Source organism: Amblyomma mixtum, chromosome 1, assembly GCF_055824585.1.
Source record: "Amblyomma mixtum isolate Tamu chromosome 1, ASM5582458v1, whole genome shotgun sequence".
Lineage (NCBI taxonomy): Eukaryota > Metazoa > Arthropoda > Arachnida > Ixodida > Ixodidae > Amblyomma > Amblyomma mixtum.
In genome coordinates this window covers 235,964,278-235,986,119 of record NC_143012.1, presented here as the reverse complement: position 1 = coordinate 235,986,119, position 21,842 = coordinate 235,964,278, and the positions used below count along the sequence as shown (strand labels likewise).

General features: G+C 47.3%; 2 protein-coding genes across 2 annotated transcripts; both read right to left on the bottom strand.

Annotated features, from left to right (window-relative positions):
- Positions 1-278: 278 nt before the first annotated feature.
- LOC149371261 (uncharacterized) lies at positions 279-1,226 on the bottom strand. Its single transcript, XM_089585013.1, has one exon. The coding sequence runs from the start codon at positions 1,224-1,226 to the stop codon at positions 279-281; it is 948 nt and encodes a 315-aa protein (XP_089441139.1).
- Positions 1,227-18,266: 17,040 nt separating this feature from the next.
- LOC149371260 (uncharacterized) lies at positions 18,267-21,071 on the bottom strand. Its single transcript, XM_089585004.1, has one exon. The coding sequence runs from the start codon at positions 21,069-21,071 to the stop codon at positions 18,267-18,269; it is 2,805 nt and encodes a 934-aa protein (XP_089441130.1).
- Positions 21,072-21,842: the final 771 nt, after the last annotated feature.

The following is a 21,842-nucleotide window of genomic DNA, read 5'->3' as shown; positions in this document are numbered from 1 at the left end:
GGAAGAGGAGTTTTCAAAGAAAAAGAAAAGAATAAAGTAACCAGGAACGAGGAAATGCAGGTTCAAAATCTCCTCGGCTGTTGACGCCAGGCTTTCTGTCGCATTAAAGACGTTCCCTCGCTCACCCAGCTCATTGGCGGGCAGTTATGTTTTCTTTTATGATAAAATATCATCGACAAGAGATTCAGAGCAATACATTTATTGAACGTGCGTGAATACTGTTCTTATACCGCTCACGTCTTCATCCAGAGGTCACAGAGTGAGATGCTGTGAAACTGCTATCCCTGAACGCTGCCAGATTTTAAATCTACTACATACTGGACGCTGTTGAAAACTATCTTTAACTTGTTGTCTTTCTTTGTAACTTCCACGTCGAAAGCTTTCAGTTGGTCCGTAACTTTCTTCACGTGGGCCGGACCAGACTTGCGAATAAGGTTCACTAGCAGCATCAAGTCTTGGGGCACTTTGTAGGTCTTTTTGTCGTAGATCACTCTGACTCGAATTTCCATTCCGAGAACGATCACCTGGGCTCCCTTCTGGATTTTTCGCATGGCGCCGTCGTCGTCGGTGATGAGCATGAAGCCGGCAACCTTCAGCGCCTTCAGGAACTCGAACCCGATTTTGTCGTCATTTTTCAAGGACTGCACAAAGTCTACCATCTTAGCAGTGTCTTTTGGAAGAAGGAACTTGCGTCCGCGAATCACAACGCCGGTCAGTGGCTGCACCTTGACAGGGAACTTCTTGCCGTTGAAAGAGATAGCGATGACGATGTTGTCGGCATTGCGCACCGGAATTACACCGTAACGGTCGTACAGAATTGACAGGATCTTGCTGGGCATGTTTTTCTTCTCGAGGACGGTGATCAGCTTCTGGAGATCGCGTGGTATCACGTAGACCGTGTTGTCCATCTTGAAGCGCAGATCGATGGTGTAAGGGAACGGGACCAAGACATCTTTAATGAGAATGCCTACGATGACCCCAGTTTTCTCGTCTACTTTCACTGGGACGCCCTTCTCCTGAAGCGCCGAAAGGAGCGCGCCCACTTTGAAGCCGTCGGACTTTTTGAATATCGCCTCCAGGTCAGCGGGAATGTCGTAGAACTTGTTGTCGATCTTAATGCGCACACCAGGCACAATGTTTATGTTGTGTTTTTTGCCGCCGTTCAATCCCTGAACCGTGGCGTTATTGGTCTTCTTGAATTGCACGCCGAACGCTTCGAGGAGCATCTGGATGTTGTAGAATGTCTTGTAATCGTTCTTCACGGCAACCAGAATCACGTCGATGTCCTTGGGAAGCACGTAGCTGCGCCCGTTTAAGATCAGGGTCGTGACCACGGGCTTCGTAAATCGGTAGAATTGACCGAATATTGTGAAACCGGTGATTTGGTTCGCGCCGTTAATGGAGTACATACCACCGATCCGGCTCAGAGAACTGGCCACTCCTGAAATCTCTGGGGCATGCGTGGAAAGGTAGAGGGCAAGTTTTGATGCCTCTCTGGGCACTTGGAACACTCCGCCTTTGACATTAACTACATAGCTCACAACAAGCGGCTGCGGAAAGGGGATAAGGACGCCCTTCCAAGTTACCGAATTGACTGGCCCAGTCAGGCTTGGGAACTTGATGCCAAACTGGATCAGTGTTTGGTAGACCACAGAAAAGTAGTTGGGCTGGCTGAACAAGTATCCCAGCAGGATAAGCGCTTTGGGGTCGATGTTGGGCACCGCAGTGATGTGAATCAACCCTAAACTGCTGATGTCGGGCATTGGCATGTTCGAAATGAAACTTCGCCAAATTTCAAAGCTAGCGTTAAAATGAATACTCCCCTGTACCCCCCCTTTACGTGTCGTCCTCTGAGTGGCCTTCGGGATAACCTTAGTCGGCTTTGGCTTCGGAGGGGTCTTTCTGGTGGTTTTCGTAATCGGCCTTCTGGTGGTTTTCACATTGACCCTTTTGGTGGGGCTCGTGTTCTTGGTTGCAGGCTTTCTGGTGGTTTTCACATTGACCCTCTTGGTGGGGTTCGTCCTCTTAGTTGTAAGCTTTCTGGTGGTTTTCACATTGACCTTTTTGGTGGGGTTCGTCCTCTTAGTTGTAAGCTTTCTGGTGGTTTTCACATTGACCCTCTTGGTGGGGTTCGTCTTCTTAGGTGTAGGCTTTTTTGTCGCCAATGTCTTTTTCGGCTTCACAGGGGGGCGCTTAGTCGGCGTTGCTGGTATTTTCGTAGGCTTTCCTTTTGGGGGTCGCTTCGTCGTCGCAGTGCGCAGTCTTTGCGTCAACGTATTCTTTTTATCCTTAATAATTGCTATCAGCAAAACCCTAATTTGTGGATTTTTTTCTAGGATAGACCGGATCTGGATCTGCACTCTAGAGGGAACCTCTATCTTATCGGGGCCAACAGATATCAAAACCCATTTTTCAGTCTTCTTGATGGGCGCCAGTATGTTTTGAACTATGACCACTTGTTGGATCTCCTGTGGTTTCAGGGTGACACTTGTGCCGTTCTGTGCAATGTAAAAGCCCGACTTTGCGCAGATTGCGGGGCAAGAGGTCGGACCAGAACTGGTCTTGGTCACCCGTCGGCCCAAGCACGTGTCGACAGCTCCCCACAGCAAGAGAACCGTGGCGACCGGCAGCACAGCCAGCAACCGCATCGTGGTAGTCGTCGGTCACTTGGCAGCGATTGCAGCTGGGGCGGCGATCTCGTCTTCCTTCCTTCGGGGGCTGCACTCGGTCTCTCGACGTCTCCTGCACGTGTCGTCGTATGCTCGTCAGTATCACCCCTCCTCCTCGCTTACCAGCTGCATCCACTTTGCTCTACGTCACACAGCTTTGGCACTAATCCCGCACCCCACTCCTCGGCCTCATCCAATAGTGCGTTTTTTTTCGGTGCGGACCAGTACCGCGACGCTATCAAAAATTATGCTAATAAGACCGAAATTACTATGCGAGCTATACACTTTAGCTGCACATATTCTTTAGTAAGGAAAGTAGTAAAATGGTGATGGGAGTCATAATATACTGCGTTCCTGCTTTGTTTCCTTCCGTAATCGGGTCAGTACAGTCGGTAAAGAACCCACACCGTTCGCCCTCAAGGCTACCAAGAAATGCGTGGGATAGCTTAACTATTGCTGTCCGTTATCCCTAATGTTCGAAAGAATAGCAGGAGAAAGATTCAAGTCCAGGATTTTGGGGCAAAAATTTTCAATATTGGAATACAGTAAGGTACAGTCGGGGACACAAGTCTCCGGACCACGTGTTCCTCTAACGAAGCCGATAGCTGCACCATTAGCCGGCGGCTGGAGACCACACTTGTGGAGGTAAAAGTTAAATTTTTGTTCTTTCATCTCCACCAGTGCGGTCTCCAGCCGCTGTCTGATAGTAGAGCTATAAGCTTCGTTTGAGGAACATGTGGTCCGGAGACTTTTGTCCCTGACTGTACAGTTATGGAATTACTGAATGCAATGCTACATTCTTCCTATCCGTAGCAAACTCTTTCTTTTAAAGTTTTTCCAGCGCTCACACTGAGTAGTTAAGACTGGCATAAAAAACGAACAAGGAACGTCTTTAACAATAGAAAAAACGTTAATTGCAAACAATGTAAGCCCGCCGAGAAGAGATCTGTGGTTATATTGATTGCTATAGTAAAAGCTTTCGATATATAAAAAATGCGTTCATAAACTATTTTCGGTTGAAAAATGCCTTTGTCCAGAATTGACGGGCATGTGTGCACTTCTCGTGCTTGATTGCGGGTGGCTTTACCAGCGCTGACCGGGTGAAAGGCCTTTTATATTGTGTTTATAAAATGTGCGGTACCATACATGTATCTGCGGGATATAGCGCTCAATGAGAGCACATTTTGCACAGCTCGACGAGACTGATGCTGGAATGCACGAATCTTCGCTTTTCTGCAGCGGAAAATCACGTTTTCCTCACGAAAGCCACTGGCCTTATCCAATTATTTGTCTGCGATTCAGTCGATAGCAATCGTCCTTACGCGCACAACTAGAACAGACCGGCCGCTTTGAACGTGCGCCAGGAGTTGCTTGCACAAACTACGAAGGCATTTGCCTTGATGCCCCTAAGTTCGAATGGCCTCACGCTTTTCACTGTTATATTTTTTTCCTGCATTTGCTTATCCGGGCTTCAGAAGTGGGTTTCACAATGCCGGCATGTTTAATGGAATGACTCTATCAAATACACTACTTCACGTGATGCTCCCAGTTGCCTAGAAAAACTTCTCTGAACATTTGTAAATTGTTTTAATTTTTATGGTGTTATTAGTTCAGTGAAGTCGTTGTAAGGTTCACAACGTCACGACGGATGACAGTGCATTAGTTTTATTCCTGAGTCGTCACTGTGTTTCTCATTAAACATCCCTTACTTCGTTTATCCCATTGCGTTCCCTCGTTTATCCATGATGTTTCTTCCTAAGCGTCCTTAATCACCTGAATAGCCGTCAATCTCTCATCAGTGAGGAAACCTGTGCCTTGGACACTAAGGCACGAATATCATCGCTTTAGTTTCGTTAAGTTGGATGCTTGCAAACGTAAACAAAATTTTACGCTCGCTTTTATGAGTGAGAAATTCGAGAAAGGCGTTCTGTAATTCGAATTAATTATCACATGGTGATTCCCAGTAGTGCAGACGAGTGCTACGTTGTAGCAGCTTCTTTTGCAAGAGAAGTTCCCTTTCTAAAACAACAGATCGTTCATCCCAGGGAAGAGACAAACACGTAGACACGAGGCGACATGCAGCAGCAAGTGGTGACTAAGAAAGTGTTGGGAATACAAGTAGGGACAACTTTAGTGGCTGCTAACCTCGTAGGGTTTCTATTTATTACGAACAGGAAATGCTAATTACTTTAAGCTTGCTTGTCTACGATTCGTGATTTTAAATTTTTGAGCGCAGGTTGTAGCAGTTCTGCTACTGAGTGCAAATGACAATAAGCTTGCCGTTTAACGAACCTTTTCTTTACCAATCAATCAGTGTAATTATAAAAGACAAGAGGGGCCATTTGGCCCGAACATAGAGAAGTCCCATGGGGTCATAGTCTGTCACCGTACTTCGTTGCCCGAAGGAATGGTGGTTTGTCACGGTTCGTTATTTACGCCGGAAAAAGACAGCAGACTGATTGTTGTACGCTATCGCCAGCGATCCTCTGGCTTAGATACCACGGACATCGCCCACATGCTGCAATGGGGCTATCCTTTCTCCCTATCGCTCCCCCCTTTCTTTCCACTCTAATATCTTCTCCCTGTCCTTTTACTCAGGCTATCCGCAGCTCAGGTGCTTCAAGTATCGATGGCAGATGCCGCTGTTAGCAACATCGTTTTACTTCCGGTTTTATTTTAATAAATAAACCACTAATAATAATAATAATAATAATAATAATAATAATAATAATAATAATAATAATAATAATAATAATAATAATAATAATAATAAAAAAAAAACTGCTGGAGAATAAGCTGGCGGACGCAGTAAACCAGGAGCAAAATTAAAAACTGCTCCATCACCTGCCAATGCAGGTTTACATCAAATTTTAGGTGATTCCACCGTTAGCCTCAGTTCTTTGCATGAAATTTTCCTTAAGCAGGCTTCCCGAACCTCTGGCAGCTGGCACTTTTGCCTTGCTCTGAGATGTATGTTGCAAATGACCGTTTCTACAATTACGTTGAAATTATTTCTGCGCTGCGGGTACAAATAAAAATTATTGACATTTTCACACGCTATATCGTCAGTGATACTCGGGGCACAACAAAGTGAAACCATTGTGTCAAGTTTGGGCACAGTTGGTGCACATTAAGCGAGTTGGTGCACAGTAAGCGAGTAGGCGCACAGTAAGCGCACCGGATAAGGACGCCTATGCGCACACAATCGCTGAAGATGGCTACCATGCCGCGTGACCATGAAAAGTACTTAAAGTTTGTGGGCTTCTTACCATGCGAGCTGTTCAGTCCGAGGAGGGCGAAAAATGATTAGAGGGGATCCTACAACGAGTTCGGGGTCAATGAAATACAGCGGTGCTGTTGGAAGCGAGGGTCACGCACTCGTGGTAAAACACCTTTCTTAAATATAAACTGTATTTTACGTTTCGAGTTCTCATTTTATGTCACTGTTTTTTTTTAGGGTCGATTTTTACCTCACGAAACACCGAATTCTTCCTTATAGATGACCAAAGTGGATACCGGTGGATCATTTCCCTGTCCTTAGCGCTGACCCTTCTTGGCATAAATTTCCGTCCCGGAAACGTGCAAGAAGTCCTTCGTGAACCTCGCGAATAAAGCGCAAGGCCAAGTCCTCAGCCATCTCACCCAGTATAGGCTTATATTGTACACAAGGGAGGATGTTCATGTAAAAAGCACATTTGAAGAAGCCGCTTGCACGAAATTCTGCGGAAGAGAGACACGAAGTATGCGCCAGAGGCTGCATTAAACCCAAAATCTTCAGTGCCCTACAGCAGAATAACTTTAAGAGAAAAATTCACAGCTCTCGTTTTATTACTGACTTTACAAGACGAGCGATTCGAGAAGAGAGAAGGTGACATTGCTCTTTCTAAGTCATTTGATCAGGGGAAACCTTCCGCGGCCAAAATTTCACTTTGTAGACGTATTAAAAAACCCATGCGCTAGTTTCGCTAGTTCTTGCTATCGTTTGCCAGAGTTACACACAGATGCGGCTGACGTGGCGCGAAGCATCTGCAAGTCTTGAGACAACGTAGTCATCATAAGGCAAGCGTGGATGGTTCCTTGCTGGTACACTGACACTGTCCCAGAATACGCACGCGCAAGGCAATCCTACGCCACCGCAGGGGTATGGGGGGTTGGGGGGTAAATATTGCCATATGTTCAGCGATTTGGGGCTCGCTTTGGCCGTCGGTCGAGAGCCGCCTCAGGAAGCGCAGTACTTATCACACTCAGAACTGGGGATTCAGGAGAGAACAAAACCACTAAAACCAGTGCCTTATACCTGTATAGCTACCGTGTGAGGGTCTGCGGAGCGGAGGTATAGGTGTTTCTAAGCCGGTATTAGCAGTTTAAGGCCATGCAGAGGGTTACGCTCTTTCCATGGCCACCTCCTGCAAACACGATAGCCACATTCGCCAAAAAAAAAAAAGAAATCGTGCCGGAGCCTGCCACACGCAGTGACCCCGCACTGCTCACGGCACTCTGCGGACGGCTTTGACTGATCATGCATTCTGTGAAAAATCTCGCATAACCAGATTCAAGCACGTTATCAATTGATTCCGTTTTTTTTTATTGAAACAAAAGAAGGGCTCCACACTAGCCGTCTTCTGTAAAGGGCGTAGCCCTCCGACGCGTCGTCGTCACAGGAACATCGCCTCAGTCAAGAAGATTGTTTTGCCCCAGCGATGCAGCTCGCCCCTGCAGCTAGGCGTCAACTTCGTACTTGATGCTATTAAAGACGATGACCAATTTCTTGCCTTTCTTAGTTACTGTGACGCCGAATTCATCAAGCTGCTTCATGATTTTCTGCTTCTGCGTGGCACTCAAGCCCTTGATTTTTTTCACGAGGCGTGGCAGATCGAACGGCATCCTGTAGTTGATTTTCTCGAGCACAACCGAGATTCGGATCTTCATGCCAAGGGAGATGACCTGAGCGCCCTTCTGGATATTACTCAGAAAACCGTTTGATTCGGGAATGAACATGTAGCCGGCTATTTGAAGCGCCTTCAGGAAAGGCTTGATGGCTGGGTGGCCCTTGGAATTTACGAAGTCGACCATCTTCTGGCTCTCCTGGGGTAGCAAGAATTTCTTACCCAAGAAGGTGACGGTGGTTGGCTTTGCGGCTTTGACCGTGTACTTGACTCCGTTGAAGGAGAGCGCGATGACGACACCGGCGGAGTTGCGCACTGGAATGACGCCATAACGGGTGTACATGATGTGAAGGATATCGCTCGGCATCCCCTTCGCCTCAAGGTAGGCGATTATTTTCTTCAGATCGCGCGGTATATTGTAGACCTTATCGCCCAGCTGGAAGCGCAGGTCGATTGTCATAGGGTACGGCACAAAAACTTTGTCGATGACGATGCCCTTAACGACTGCGGTAGCTTCGTCCACCTTCAGCACTATATTGGCGCGTTGCAAAGCGGCGAGAAGTTCGCCTATGCTCACGTCCTGGCGCCGGCGGACTAGTGTCTCGAGATCGGCAGGAATGTCAAATGACTTACCTTTGATCTTAATGCGCACATTCTTAGGCATTTTGATTGGGGAGGTCTTGTTTTTGTACATGGCCTGAACAGAGTTACCGGGCCCTTTCTTGATTTGGCCGCCGAACGCTTCTATAATAATTTTTATCTTCAAAAATTCCTCGGGTTTGTCCTTAAGAGCATCGATTACCAACTGCATGTCCCTGGGAAGCACGTATGTGCGGCCTCTCAAGGGTAATTGAGTGCCTACTGGTTTCGGCAGAGTGTAGGTGACGTTGAACAACCGGAAGCCGCTAATCATGCCTTTCTTGTCCACAGAGAAAGTGGCTCCGAGGTGACCGAGATAATTGATAAGCACAGCTACTTTTTCAGGGTGTTTGGCAATGTAGACGGCAAGTTTGTTCGAATCCTTAGGAAGCGTGAAGCTCTTGCCGTTGATCGTCGCTGTATACTTCATCTTGAGGGAATGTGGCAGCTTGACGTTCACTCCGTTACCCAGAAGCACGCTGTCAATAGATCCGCGTACGTCCGGAAACTTTACGCCTAGTTCGGTAAGCACGCCATAGATAACAGGGAAGTAATTTGGTTGGTTGATAAGGAGTTCCAGCCAAAAACGCACTCTGTCGCTCATACCCTGCAGATCGGGTGCGAGGAACAATTGCGTCCTGAGGTCATAAACGGGGAAGTCCGGCTTAACCAGGGGTAAGGTAACATCCAATTTACGTTGTAAATCAGGCTTGTTAAGAGATTTCTTTGGTGGTTCCTGAGGTTTTTTAGTTTTGTTAGGGCGGATCTTGGGTGGACGGGGAGGGCGTATTGCCGGTTTTTGCGGTTTTTGCGTTAGCTTTGAGGTGGCCTTTGGCGGAAGCTTAGGTGGCTTGAATTTTTTCAGAACTATGATTAGAATTTTCGCCAGCCCAGGATGTTGCTTGACCGTTTTTTCTATGGTGACCTTCAGGCTGCTTGGAACTTTGAGCTTCATTCCCCCAATCACCAGGTAGGTCATCTTGGCCCCTGCTTGGACGCGTTCCAACTGGTACATGATGTCGATCACGACGGAGGCATTGACTCCCTGCACAAAGGACGCCTGGCCGTTGTCTGTGAAGCCGAAGCGCGCGGTGCAGTGTGACGGGCACGGGGTCAGGCAGAGGCCCGTCTCGGTCCCTGCCCACAGCACGAACAGCGCGGCGAGCAGCGGCGACCGCATCGTCGTCGTCACCACCGGGTCACGTGTCAGGGCTCGTGGGAGGACTTCCGCTGGTCGCGTTCGTTTCTGCACGGGGCTCCCCGCTCGTCTCAGCGTTTCCTACGAGGAGGCGCGCGTCGCTCTCTTTTAACCCGCAGGTCAGCGAAATGACGTCACTGAGAAAAGCGATCGGCTAAAGCAACCAAACTTAACGCACCGTCGTAGAAAACAGGCGCATACGGCTGAACGCGCGGTTCAGTAGCCCACAGAGCAGAGGACACACGAGAAGCGGCTCAATGTGGCCCAACACGACGAGATGCGAACACCATGACAGAGCGGCAGCGCAACAGGCGCAGGTACAGAGCAAGCGCGGTCTGGAGACCAGAGGGGTTACCAGAGGTGAAAGGGGGCCAGGGGACGCATTTCTTTTTTACCGATGCTGGATTAGCGCTAATAAAGCTAGACAAGCGTGTCAAATGCTTCTTCGTACTCCGCCATTCGTCGGCGTCGGCGTCGGCGCCGGTCCGCCGGCCCGCCAGTGGGACATGCGGCACGTGCAAGGGAGTGGCACCATGGGCCCTTTGCTGTCACGACTAATGGGTCAACTTCTCTCACAGCCCATCATGTTACTAGAAACAGCAACCAATGGCAGAAGGCCAAATGAGTGGAAATTCGAATATCGTAAGAAAATACAGCCCCAGATTTCGCGTGCGCTTTTATGATAGAGAGGATAAGTGAGAAAACGGTTCTTGTACATCCGCGTGCGCTCGAAATTCAGCAGGATGGCCCGAAACAGTCATCACAGACCACAATATTTATGAACAGGAAGTAACAATCCAGTTTCTCGGGGCACCAAAGAAATGTGGAGAAGACGGGGAGAGCAATCTTCTCTACTGATCCCCGTTAAGAGCCCTGTGGCCTCCTGTCGGGATAAATGTTTTCACAAAAAGCATTAAACCAAAATTCACAGCATCCGCCTTCTTTTTTTTTACGGCAAAATACTGTCAAGCAGCAATCAAGACTAAACAGTTTTGTTTACTGTCGAAGTTTAACGGCGATCGGAACGAGACAGGCGAGAGACATTCTCTATTTTTTTTTCGCATTTACGTAGAACAGCCAAATATGCCACCAGATATGGCTCTCGCCAAAGTCCGCGATTTCGTGAACATAACGGGCATGGAATAATTGCATTAAGAAGCCTTTGTTTGAAGTCTATCAGTGTAGTGCAGCCAGTTAAAGGGGATTATCAGCCAGAACCAATTTCCGGAGCTCTTCACTACGGCGTCCCTCATAGCCTGAGTCGCTTTGGGACGTTAAACCCCATAAACCAAACCAAACCACCAATATATATATATATAATATATGTAAGCTCTGACGCCAATTGCACAATAGACTCCTTAGAAGCACTTGTTTCGTAGAAGCGCGACCAAGTTGGCGATTCACAAGTACAGTAACGGCGCTATCCGATATGAATGAGCAGCTCGGTAACCCCTTTCAGAACGAAAACAGGAGTCAAGAGTGTGTGAAAGTGAAGCGACCCCTAAAGCAGTGCAAAGTGCGTTCTATCTCTGTTTGGTGCATGCGTATCTTGAGCCGATGCAAGTAGAGTAATTCAGATCAGCTCTGTGTCTTTATTTCGTCTTAGTTTTTCTACACTGTGATAACCCGTTTCGAGCAGTGTTGAGTAGTTCTTTTTTTTTCTGACAAGTGACACGCTAAACTGCAAGTATCTGCATTATGGGACAACTCGGGGGTAGGGGGGCGGCGTCTCCACTAAATTAGAAAGAGAGGACGGGGGGGGGGTCACCAAGAAATGTTCGCAAAAGATGAGGCACTGTTTTTGCAAACAGTATCTTTCATACAGAGAATTTTTCAGCATCTTCCATTACACTCAAAGGACCGCCGCGGTAGCTCAGTGGTTATAGCGTTCGGCTGCTGACCCGGAAGACGTGGGTTCGATCCCGGCCGCGGTGGTCGAATTTCGATGGAGGCGAAATTCAAGCCTCGGGTACTGTGCGATGTCAGAGCATGTTAAAGAACCCCAGGTGGACGCAATTTCCATTGCCCTTCACTACGGCGTCCATCATAGCCTGAATCGCTTTGGGTCGTTAAACCCCATAAAACCCACTACACTGAAGGGGCCATGTTCAACATTCTGGGATCAAAATTTTGAGTATTGAAAAATTATAATATACTACTATGCAAAATATTGAAGGTAATGGTCCATTCTTCTCATGGGTAACAAAATCTTTCTTTTAAAGGGTTTTCTTTCTTTTAGCGATCTCTTCGAGCAGTTAAGACTGTCACATAAAACCAATCGGGAATGCTTTTGGTGATCGCAAAAACGTTAATAGCAATAAAAAATGCAAGACTGCTGTCTAGTGGTCTGCGGATATATTGGTGTACTGAAATCTTACATTATATAAAAAACTGCATTCTTAAATTGTTTTCCGCGCAAAAATGCTTTCGTCCAGAATTACTTGGTGTGAATTAGAGCCGTAGACATTTACGTAAAGTTCCACGGGCAGCCACATCACTTGAAAAGTCGGAACCCCACTCCGGTAGTTTCCTTGATCACTGCTGACGATTTCGCATGTGAATGGAAGAAGTACACCCGGGCCCGCGTGCGTGGATGTGTGTACGTGAGTGTTGGAGGAGGGACAAGTAGTACATCATGTTGACGAGGACCCACCTTTCTGACTGTACAGAAATGCTGATTATGCTGATAACCTTGAAGCCGGCAGTTTCTGTGATTAAATAACCGTAAGCTCCCGCGCTTCATTTGCGAAGCTCGGACCCCGGCTGCTCATACTTTCGTGTGGAAGCCCCTTCGTTAAGCCACGTACGCAAAGCAAGCGAGAGCCCTTTCTGCAACATGCTGTCTAGACGCTCGCCTTTAGCGCAGTTCGGTAAATATCTACCTACCTATTGCATGCCAACAATTCTGGTGAAAAGCTGTTTGGAGCGAGAAACCGTTTATGAACGCAGTTTTTCATATGATGTGAGATTTCGCTATAGGAATCACTATATCCACTGATCGCCCGACGACAATCTTGCATTTTTTTTTTATTAGCGTTTTTGATATCGTCAACAGCTTTCCTCATAGGTTTTCTACGGCGGTCTCAACTGCTCGAGGCGATCGATGGAAACACTCTAAAAGGAAGATTTTGCAACATATCAGAACAATGCACCATTTGCCTTCAATATTTCCACAACAGCATCTAACATTTTTTTCAATTTTCAGAAATTTTGTGTGAGAATGTTGTACATAGGCGGTATCCAAGTTTTACTACGGAGTGGCTTCGCACTTGTACATGTGCCTCTTGACTGATGAGAACGCTCCCTCGCAGTTACTGGCGTGCGTACCGTCCGGCAAAAGTAACCATTAAGAACGAAATGTGCAGCGCGGTTTCTTGAACAGAAGCACGACAGTAATCCTATTGCAGTTTCTTTACGGAAAGCCCAAACTCTATTCCTGACGCCAAATGGTCACGGCCCTGTTTGGGCTTGCCTGCTTCATTACTCGCATAAAGGCACTGCAGATTTCCGCGCTTTTGCAGCTTAGAATGATACACGGCTGCCTGACGATTCGTTAGCGATCGACCTGACTGTCCAAATTTTATGCCACTCATATGTGCGAATCTGTCCCTGTCTAATCATAGCGGAGCCCGTTCGCCACGCATAGTTCTTTCGTACTAGCCCTTATAAAAATCTCTATCAACACTCTATAGACTTCTTATTGACTCTATTGCCTTCCTATAGATATTTCTTTTTGCCTATTCATAGTTTATAGACTGTCTAAAGACAGAATTCTACTAAAAGCGTATGGCCATAAATCTATAGATTGTTATAGATTGTCTATAGCATTTGTATTGCCTATAGACTGTTCTCTAGGATTTGTCTGTAGAAAGTCTATAGACTTTATAGGCAGAAGTCTATGAACAGTCTATAGGCTGAGTAAAAAAATTGTAAGGCTCTCTCTTTTGTGCGCGAACGCTTGCGTCTGCTACGTATTAAACCTTTCGACCTCTTATTTCTGTCTGCTCTTAGAGTTGCAGCCTGCCTGTCCTTGTGGCCGCCAGATGCCCATTTTGCAGTGAGGCAGGCCTTTCGCAGATTATTTTGGATAGCACTGCAGCTTTTACTTGATGACATCTCTGAAACGTATCCGCTCAGTTCCCCGGCCTACAAAGAATTTTACAGTGGCCGGCGACAGATGATGCAAACCGTGTGTTTCTCTAAGATTTTCCCTAATATTTCCCTAAATTTTCGGGAAAGAAGAGGAGTGCGTCATCAATTTAGTTTTGGCAAGTGCGAACTACTTTTAGGGTATTGTAAGGAGTGCATTTGTTGATGTATAATGAGACACTGGGACCTACGTTCAACAGTTTTCGGCAGATTCAGCAATTAAATTATTCCTCCTATAATGACATACCTCCTGTCATCGGTAGTGGCCCTTCACAATTTCAAATATATTTCCTTCTCGGTCGTTCTTTACAGCATGCAGCGAGGCAAATTTTATGACATAAGTAACAATAAAATTTCTCATGTTTTTACAATACTCCCTGCATACGGCACCCTCTCCCGAGGCAAGCGCCCCAAATTACATGTGTTGGTCGCAACATAATTTCTCCGCGTCCACATGATCACTAATGTCTAGGTAGACTTTGGCAAATGTGGCAAAATCGAGTCTCGGAGAAGTGCTTACGGTTTTGTCGCCTAGTAATGTATGTCTCTTTGGGGACATCCTATAAGCCAGTTTTATTCTTGAGAAATCTCAGAGGAGTGTACTATGGGCGAGCGTGGCTTAAATAATGGCCCTGAGCTCAGCGCGATTCGCTTATATATTCGCTGAGTGATCAATATCGACTGGTTCTTTCGCTTTAATGTCTGAAGAGTGCTCAGGTGAAGCCACAGCCCAGCTTTTGCCAGTTTTAGTCCTAGCTTTCCAATTTTCTATTCTTTCCTAATATAAATAACAAAGAATAAGGGCAATATTTGGGGGGAAAAAGTTAATTCAGAAGCTTTTTTATCGCTGGAAACGGTCTGGCTATAGTCATTTTTCTGCGGTGTTTGTTGTAATTCTCATATTTACGACCATGCCTTTCTGAAGTTGCATTCATAGCACATTTTAATTTAAGCCTTGGCGGAAATAGGTGAATGGCTGTAAGTCGCCGATTTTTAGCAACCCCGTGTTGAGACGGACACACGCAAATATCTCGAAATTCCTGTCCTGCTCTGCATGAGTGAAATGTGAGAGCAATGGCGATGATTGAATGACATGAAATGACCGCACAGGGCACAGCCTCGACAACGCCCACTCCTTTTGCCATCCGGATAACATTTTGGTCGGTCAGAAAGAGAACACAAGTCTTTCCAGTTTCACCCTATTAAGACGTATACGCCATTTACCCGAAGAAAGCACTGTCTCCAGCTTTTCCTATAAAATAAAAATGTCATTTTAAACATCATAATTAAAAATGCACCCATTGGTTATCGAAGCGAAATAACCTGTGCACTCATCAGGTAAAACAAAAAGTCGTCGCCAGTGCGGATAAGCAAGGAGAATATCGCTTTTAAACCAGTTCAACGTTTCTCGAGCTTTGGGTGTCGAGCATAACCCTAATCTTTTCTTCGAGTGTAATTTTTACCACTTTGTGTCCCTGTCCCGTGCGTCATGTCACCCTTGCTCCGTTAGTGACGTCCAGTTTCATTATTTTGATCCTTTGTTCAGTTCCCTCTGAGCATTTATACCGTATAGAAAATCTTTTGTAGGACACCCAGCGATCGTTTGCGTTCCTGCTCCTGTGCTATCATATTTCATCGCTGTTTATCAGCTTGCCGGCGTCATTGTTTTTGTTGACACGTTGTCATTTTTAGTGGTGATTATTCGCTTAAGGCGTAGAAGGGATAACATACATGTCCTGGTCTTTTTCGAGGTTAGGCATAACTGTGCGCCTGGTGTGCTATAAGAGTTTTTCCTAACTCTTAGTTTTTCCTAACGCTAAGTGGCTCTGGAAATGACGAGTGGTTATAATAAAACGGCCAGAATTCAGGTTCCGAATATGAGCTATGTTCCGCCGCTGAACGCGTGGCTGTGTGAACTAACTTTGGTCAGAGCTTGAGTGTTGGCTCCAAACTAAATTAAACGGCCACCATGTAAATACCAGGCTTCAACGCATATAGAGATGTGCGAATTTCCGCTCTAAAAACATGCAGATTAGGTGGTAGCAGGGTTGGTTTTTTGTTAAGCTAGTCATACTGCATCCGCCGTAATAAGCCGTGCGCTCTATATCGTTGGAATGCGTCGCGAAGTCAGTGGTGTTGTTATTAACTGCTCGGTCTGTAGTTGGTTCCTATCTGGTTCTTGTCTTTCCGTCAGAAAATTTACTGTCTGTAGAGTAAATTACTGTTAATCAGTGTAAGTGTCACTGGGTTTATCTGGTTGCTGTTGAATCTGTTATTTTCTGCGGACCGCTCAGAATTCTTTCGATGTGAAAATGGAAAAAAGATGGAAGACCATTCAATTCTAATCTTTATGGTTGAATTCACCTGCAGCCTTGATCCTCTCGGGCTCTAACGCAGAATGGTGCGTCACATCGGTCCCGAGCTACAAAATGTCCTCTTAGCTCTCTTCAGCTATGATTAAGCGAATGAATGCGTCACTAGGTTTTTTATTGCGACACCTAGTCGTCGTGAAGACGTTGCTGCTAGACGTGGCGGTTCAAGATACGCATGTGTAATAAGGCGCCCTGTGCGGCTCTGATATTACGATCAGAGCATGCGTCCTTGGCATGGTCAGTGCACAATTACCATGCGAAAAACCTGCGTCTAGACACATACTAGCCTGACGACATCAGGGATACCTAAATTACAAAAAAAAACACGCACAAGCAACCTACGCTAGAGCAACTGACGAAGTACAGCAGAAAGAGGGTCCGATTAACAAGGCACTTACTTGTGCCGGTTGACGTTTCTGTTTTATGCCTGAACAACAATTTTTGTCCGGTCGTCCTTCCCGCATGCTGTTTTGTTGTTCTGGCAATATAAAATTAACCAACTTACACCAGTAAGCGCAGTGGTGGACAACCGATTCCTTGGATTTCCATGAAATGAAAGTCATGTTCAGGAATATCTTCCATAGGTAACAACGCATTGTGACTCCCAAATACCCATGGAAATTGTAGGTAATATTAAGTCAGTTTGTAGTGGCAGGACGCACTTGGACAAGGTCCACCTAGAAGCTGTGGAGCACCGGACCGGAAGGTAAAGCGGAGCGCAGAAGATTGCGGGGATAAAAATTCTTCGTCATGAGCGTTCTTTGACACAAATAGCTGAGCTAAAGAAGCGAAAATCGGCTGGTATCAGGCCCCGTGCACCTTCGGGTTCCGCAGGCTATAGAGCTTTGTTAGAGCCCGATATCAGAGATTTCCTATTGAAGCACCAGAGGCTGCACTCGCTAGTTACCATATTCCTCTCGCTATAGAACGGTATTCCGTATTCAGTATCAGATCATATGAGGTTTAGTTTATAGGCAATTGAGAATTTGGCTATATGCAGAACGAAATCGAAAAGAGGAGTAGCACTTGCGTGTGCCTACCTACCGCAAGAGGGCCTCAGTTCTGTCCTGAGAAAACACCTCACTCGTTTTATTTCAACCTTCTTCATGCTGAGATCGAAGCATCCTCTTCAGCAATTTGTGCTATATGAGCCAGCCAAGGGAACAATCTGGGCGGTTCCCTGTCCGTCTAGAACGACTTTTGTTTCTCAAGAACTACATGATAGCCTAGTAAAACACGTTCCGGGGCTAGTTGGTTATGCATTTTCTTTCGCTGAAATTTAAGCAGCGCTAACTTTTAGGACGAATACACAGGACAGCACCCGTCCTGTCATGTCCTCTGTGTATTCGTCCTAAAAGTTAGCGGTACTTAAAATTGAACGAAAAAAAATATACATGATAGCCGAGTGTCTGAGATATGCTGGAGATGGTTGGACCAAATCACATTCTGCGCGTTACTGAATGGACGCCAAAGTGTCGTTAATACTCGGGAGGTAATGTATTATAGCACAACATTGCACAAGGAAAGACTTCGTGTCTGATAGAAAACGAAGTTGATATGTCTCGTGCCCATGCAAGCGACCTTCCACCGTCGGCATGTCTGTCAGTGGAGATGGCAGCTGAAAGATGCAAGGGCTGATGTCGTGTAGACGATGCAGACACAGTGAGAGTAAAGCGAATCGGAAATAACGACAAATCCAAACCACCAATCATTCGTTAGGTTCTCTCAAAGGGGCATGCACAAATGGCAAGTCGGTTTCAGCAAGAGCATAGAACGCAACACCAGAAAAAAAAAGTGTCGAACAGCATGGTATCGTTATGAGTATCCAGAAAGCACGCAACTTCTAGCGGTTGGTAGGCACTGTAACAACCCATTTTTGATAGATTGCGTAACTTGTACTGCCGTCAAATAGCGATTCCTATAGTTCGAGTAATTCATTTTTATCATCCTCCATGCCAACAGTTTGATTGCAGACCATTAGGATCGGATTAGGATTGTTTTACAACTCCGTTTTGATCTCGCTAATTGTACTCTGGTTATTGTACTAGTCGATACCCTTCAACCCAGTCAGTTTGCCGATGCGAAACATTTTCCTACGAATGACACCAGTAATTGAAATCGCGCTGAAAAGTTATCAGCATTTTTCTTTTACACACGACGAAATGTCTGTCAGCCATGATTCCAGATAGCGCCGCGCAGCAATGCGTCAAACACTGCATGGCAAATCTAAGCAGAGTGTGCGTTTTATTTATTAACAAGCGCGGAAGGGCACGGCATCGCCGCGCACTCGAGAGTACTGGTAGTGTAGTTGTACCTACGTATGTGGGAGAGGACACAAAAGCACGTCGGACCTTTAGCCGCGGACGACGCGTCGCAGTTCGAAGAACTTGCCCTGGAATCCAATGGCACGGGGAGCGCCCATCGTGCCGCCCCGTACCTCGATACCCGAATTGTAAAGCACCTTGCGGACCACGCTCCAGTTCCAGCTCTGACCGCTGGACAGTCCCTGCGCCAGCTCGGCCAGGTCTAGTGGCACGCGGTACTGGCGACCACTCTTGTCCAGCATCACGTTCACCCGGAAGATGACGGCGAATTTTATCAGGCGGCCGCGAACACGCATGCCGTAGAAATTCCCTCGCTGATCCACTTCCAGCACGGCTCCGGCACGATGCAGGGCTACAATGAGCTCGCCGTACTGGAAACCCGGCAGCGATCGGCGCAGGATGCCAATGTCCCGGGGAATCATGAACGTCCGACCCCGGATGATAACTTGGATGTTCTGGCCGCCAGCTGCCCCACCGCGCCAACCGGGTGCCCCATCGGATCCCGGTACGGGGTAGACCTGTCCCTGGATGATGATCGCGATGATGTCCGTATTGTCGGGTGACATGTTCACCGTGATGCCCTGAGAGCTCAGGATCTTGATGAGGAGCTGTATGGCCGTCGGTCCGCTGGAGCGCACCACAGTCATCATTTCTCCGAGCTGGTCAGGAAGACTGAAAGAGCGGCCATTGAAGTTTACGCGGATAGTCATAGTGCCGCCAGAAGGTCCGACCGTATCCCCGCCTGTTCGGGGCGTATATGGGAAGCTGTAGCGCTGACCGTTGAAGATGAGGATGGTCTGACCGCCATCTCGTTGAACAATCACTCCAATCTTTTTGAGGCTAACAAGCACTTGTTCAATTAGTCCGGGGCTCCCGAGTCGCCTGAAAACCTGAATAATGCGTGGTAGATCGTTTGGCACCCTGTAACGGACACCGTTTACGGTCACAATCAGACGCACGTTCACTGGCAGGTTCACCACGTCGAACCCCTTTTGGACGCTGTGAAGAATGCCATCGGGCCCTGGGATAAGCCTGTAGCCCGCCTTCTGAATAACGAACAGGAACTCTTCAATAGGAACTTTATGATTCACCAGTATGCTCAGCAGCTTTCTTGTGTCTCTAGGCAGTACAAATTGGTTGCCCCCAATGTTGACGGTGGTTTCGGGCTGACGTCTCACTGGGTACCGGCGGTCATTGAAAGATATTGCGATCACAACGTTGTTGCTGTCCCTCACTGGAATGATGCCGTAATAGTTATACAGGAAGGACAACACTCGGGCGGGCATGCCGTGCTGCTCGAGATATGTGACCAGGGCGGGGAGATCATTTGGTATGCGGTACACTTTCCCACCAACGTTGACACGCAGACGAACGATGACAGGGAATGGAATAGGCACACCGTCCATAACTATGCCAATGACATTGCCGGTGTCCTTATCTACATTCACTGGAATGTGTAACTTTTGAAGAGCACTGATCAGCTCTCCAACGACCAGACTGCCGGGCTGCTTGAGGATCAAGTCAAGATCTGCAGGAATCGTGTAAGTCCGTCCGCTGATGGTAACTCTTAGTGGCGCCACTGAACGTACAGGAAATGATCGACCGTTGATGATAATAGTGGTTATTTCGCCGGTTGGAGATTTCTGGGGGCGTGCGCCAAAGGATATCAGGATAGGCAAGATTTTGTGGAACGCCTGTGGATTACTCTGGACGGTGGCAATCAGAGACGGAAGGTCTTGGGGCAACGTGAAGCGGCGACCGTTTATGACGATTTGCGTCGTTACCGGGCTCGGCAGCGGGTACGTCCTTCCAAATAAGATGAAGGCCGTAACTCGCCCATCAGGGTTTCTCTTCACAACAGCGCCGAATTGTCGCAGAATGGTCATAATGGTGGTCAGTTGATTAGGATGCTGAATAATGAAGGACACAAGCCTCGGAGCATCCCTCGGCAATACGAATGGCTGGCCGTTGATCCGCACTGTGAACAGAACTCTGACTTCTCTGGGAAGGTTGATCCTTCGTCCATTAACGATAACATATGTGATAGGCTTGTTAACATCCGGAAAGCGGACCCCTTTGTTAATAAGGATGTTGTAGATGGGAACGAAGTAGTCGGGATTTCTTGCCAGTAACTCGAGGTAGGACAATATGTCGGGAGCGACAGATGGTGTATTATCTGGCATTACTGGAAAGGGGCTCATGATGTCTGGAGGAGTGAAGCGACTGCTGGGCCCCGGATAGACGCCCATGGGCGTTTCTATTGGAACGACCGCGGTAGGGAGGATGATGCCGGGAGTTGGTTGCACGTCAAAGGTGTCGCCAGGTAACGGCATTGGTTGGGGCACTGGTTGCGGCACTGGTTGGGGCACTGGTTGGGGCAACAGATTCCCAGGCTCCATTTCCATGGGGAGGTTAGGCAAGGGGCGAACGTCCATGGTAGGTGGCGTCGTAAATGCGCGAACTGCCGGCAAATCCTGAGATGGAAAGTTGTTGGGTGTCCTTCTTTGCAACAGCTCAATTATAATTTTAGACAGATCAGGGTGTCTCTTCAGTATCTCTATGATCATGGGCTTCGCGAAAGAAGGAACGGAGACGTTTATGCCGTTGATACGTATCGTGACAACCGTCGTCGACTGGCCGGGCATTGTAATGGTTTTGATCAGCTTGAGTACGCTGGTCGCGTCTGGGCCCTGGATCCATTTTATCTGTCCGCCGCCCGGCCTAAGCACGGCGAACGAGTTGGTGCAGTACTCTGGGCAGGGAATGAGACAGTGGCCGCTCTTGATGGCTGCCAACAGCACCAGCACTACGGGCGGCAGCAGGCGGGCCAGCATCTTCGTGTTGCGAGCGCCGGTGCTGGTCGGGCATAGGGAGCCGGCCCTCACCGTTCACTGCAAGAAAGAGTGGCCTGTGTTCGTCAAAAAGTTATTGCACAAGGAATACGCGCATGTAATCACTTAGTGTCCGTCAACCCTACCACAAGCCCCGAGCAGGGCTCTGCGCAGCTTTCTTTCCAGCTCCCCAAGAAAGGGAAATGCAAGAAAATTTCACCCACTGACACAAATACCAATCAAGCTTGATTATGCTAAAGACCTCGGCCTCTCAAGAATGATATATCCACGCAGTGCCATCGCACAACGATACGCCCGATGGAGTCAGCAGTTTGCGGCTACCTGGTTTCCTACATGACTTCGCTGCACAGTAACTTCTGCTCATGTGGCATTAGGTGACAGCATGCGTCATTTTTTTCCCCGTTAGTTTACCCGGGAATGTATCACGCATAAAATATAATTGCACTTTCTGACAATTAAAATTCATATCTTGCTCAGAGATTAGGAGCTGACCGGCAAGGAGCAAATTTACGAGTATCTCTGTGAGGGATGTTGCATGTGGCGGAGTGGTTATGATTTGCACAGTGAATTTTTGAAACGTTTCTTCGTAAAAAAAAATTGTCGGGGCAATGTGCTTTCTCGAAAAAAAATTCTTTATCCATATAACCCTCGTGCAGCCGCCTTCTACTTCAATCCACCCTCGACAGCCGAACCGAGGTTTATGCGTCATTGGCGTCAAATGAAACGCTAACAAGATAACTGTGACGTCAACAC

Excerpts from the sequence above, each read along its gene's own strand:
- LOC149371261 (XM_089585013.1), bottom strand. The coding sequence starts at position 1,226 with ATGCTCCTCGAAGCGTTCGGCGTGCAATTCAAGAAGACCAATAACGCC.
- LOC149371260 (XM_089585004.1), bottom strand. The coding sequence starts at position 21,071 with ATGCTGGCCCGCCTGCTGCCGCCCGTAGTGCTGGTGCTGTTGGCAGCC.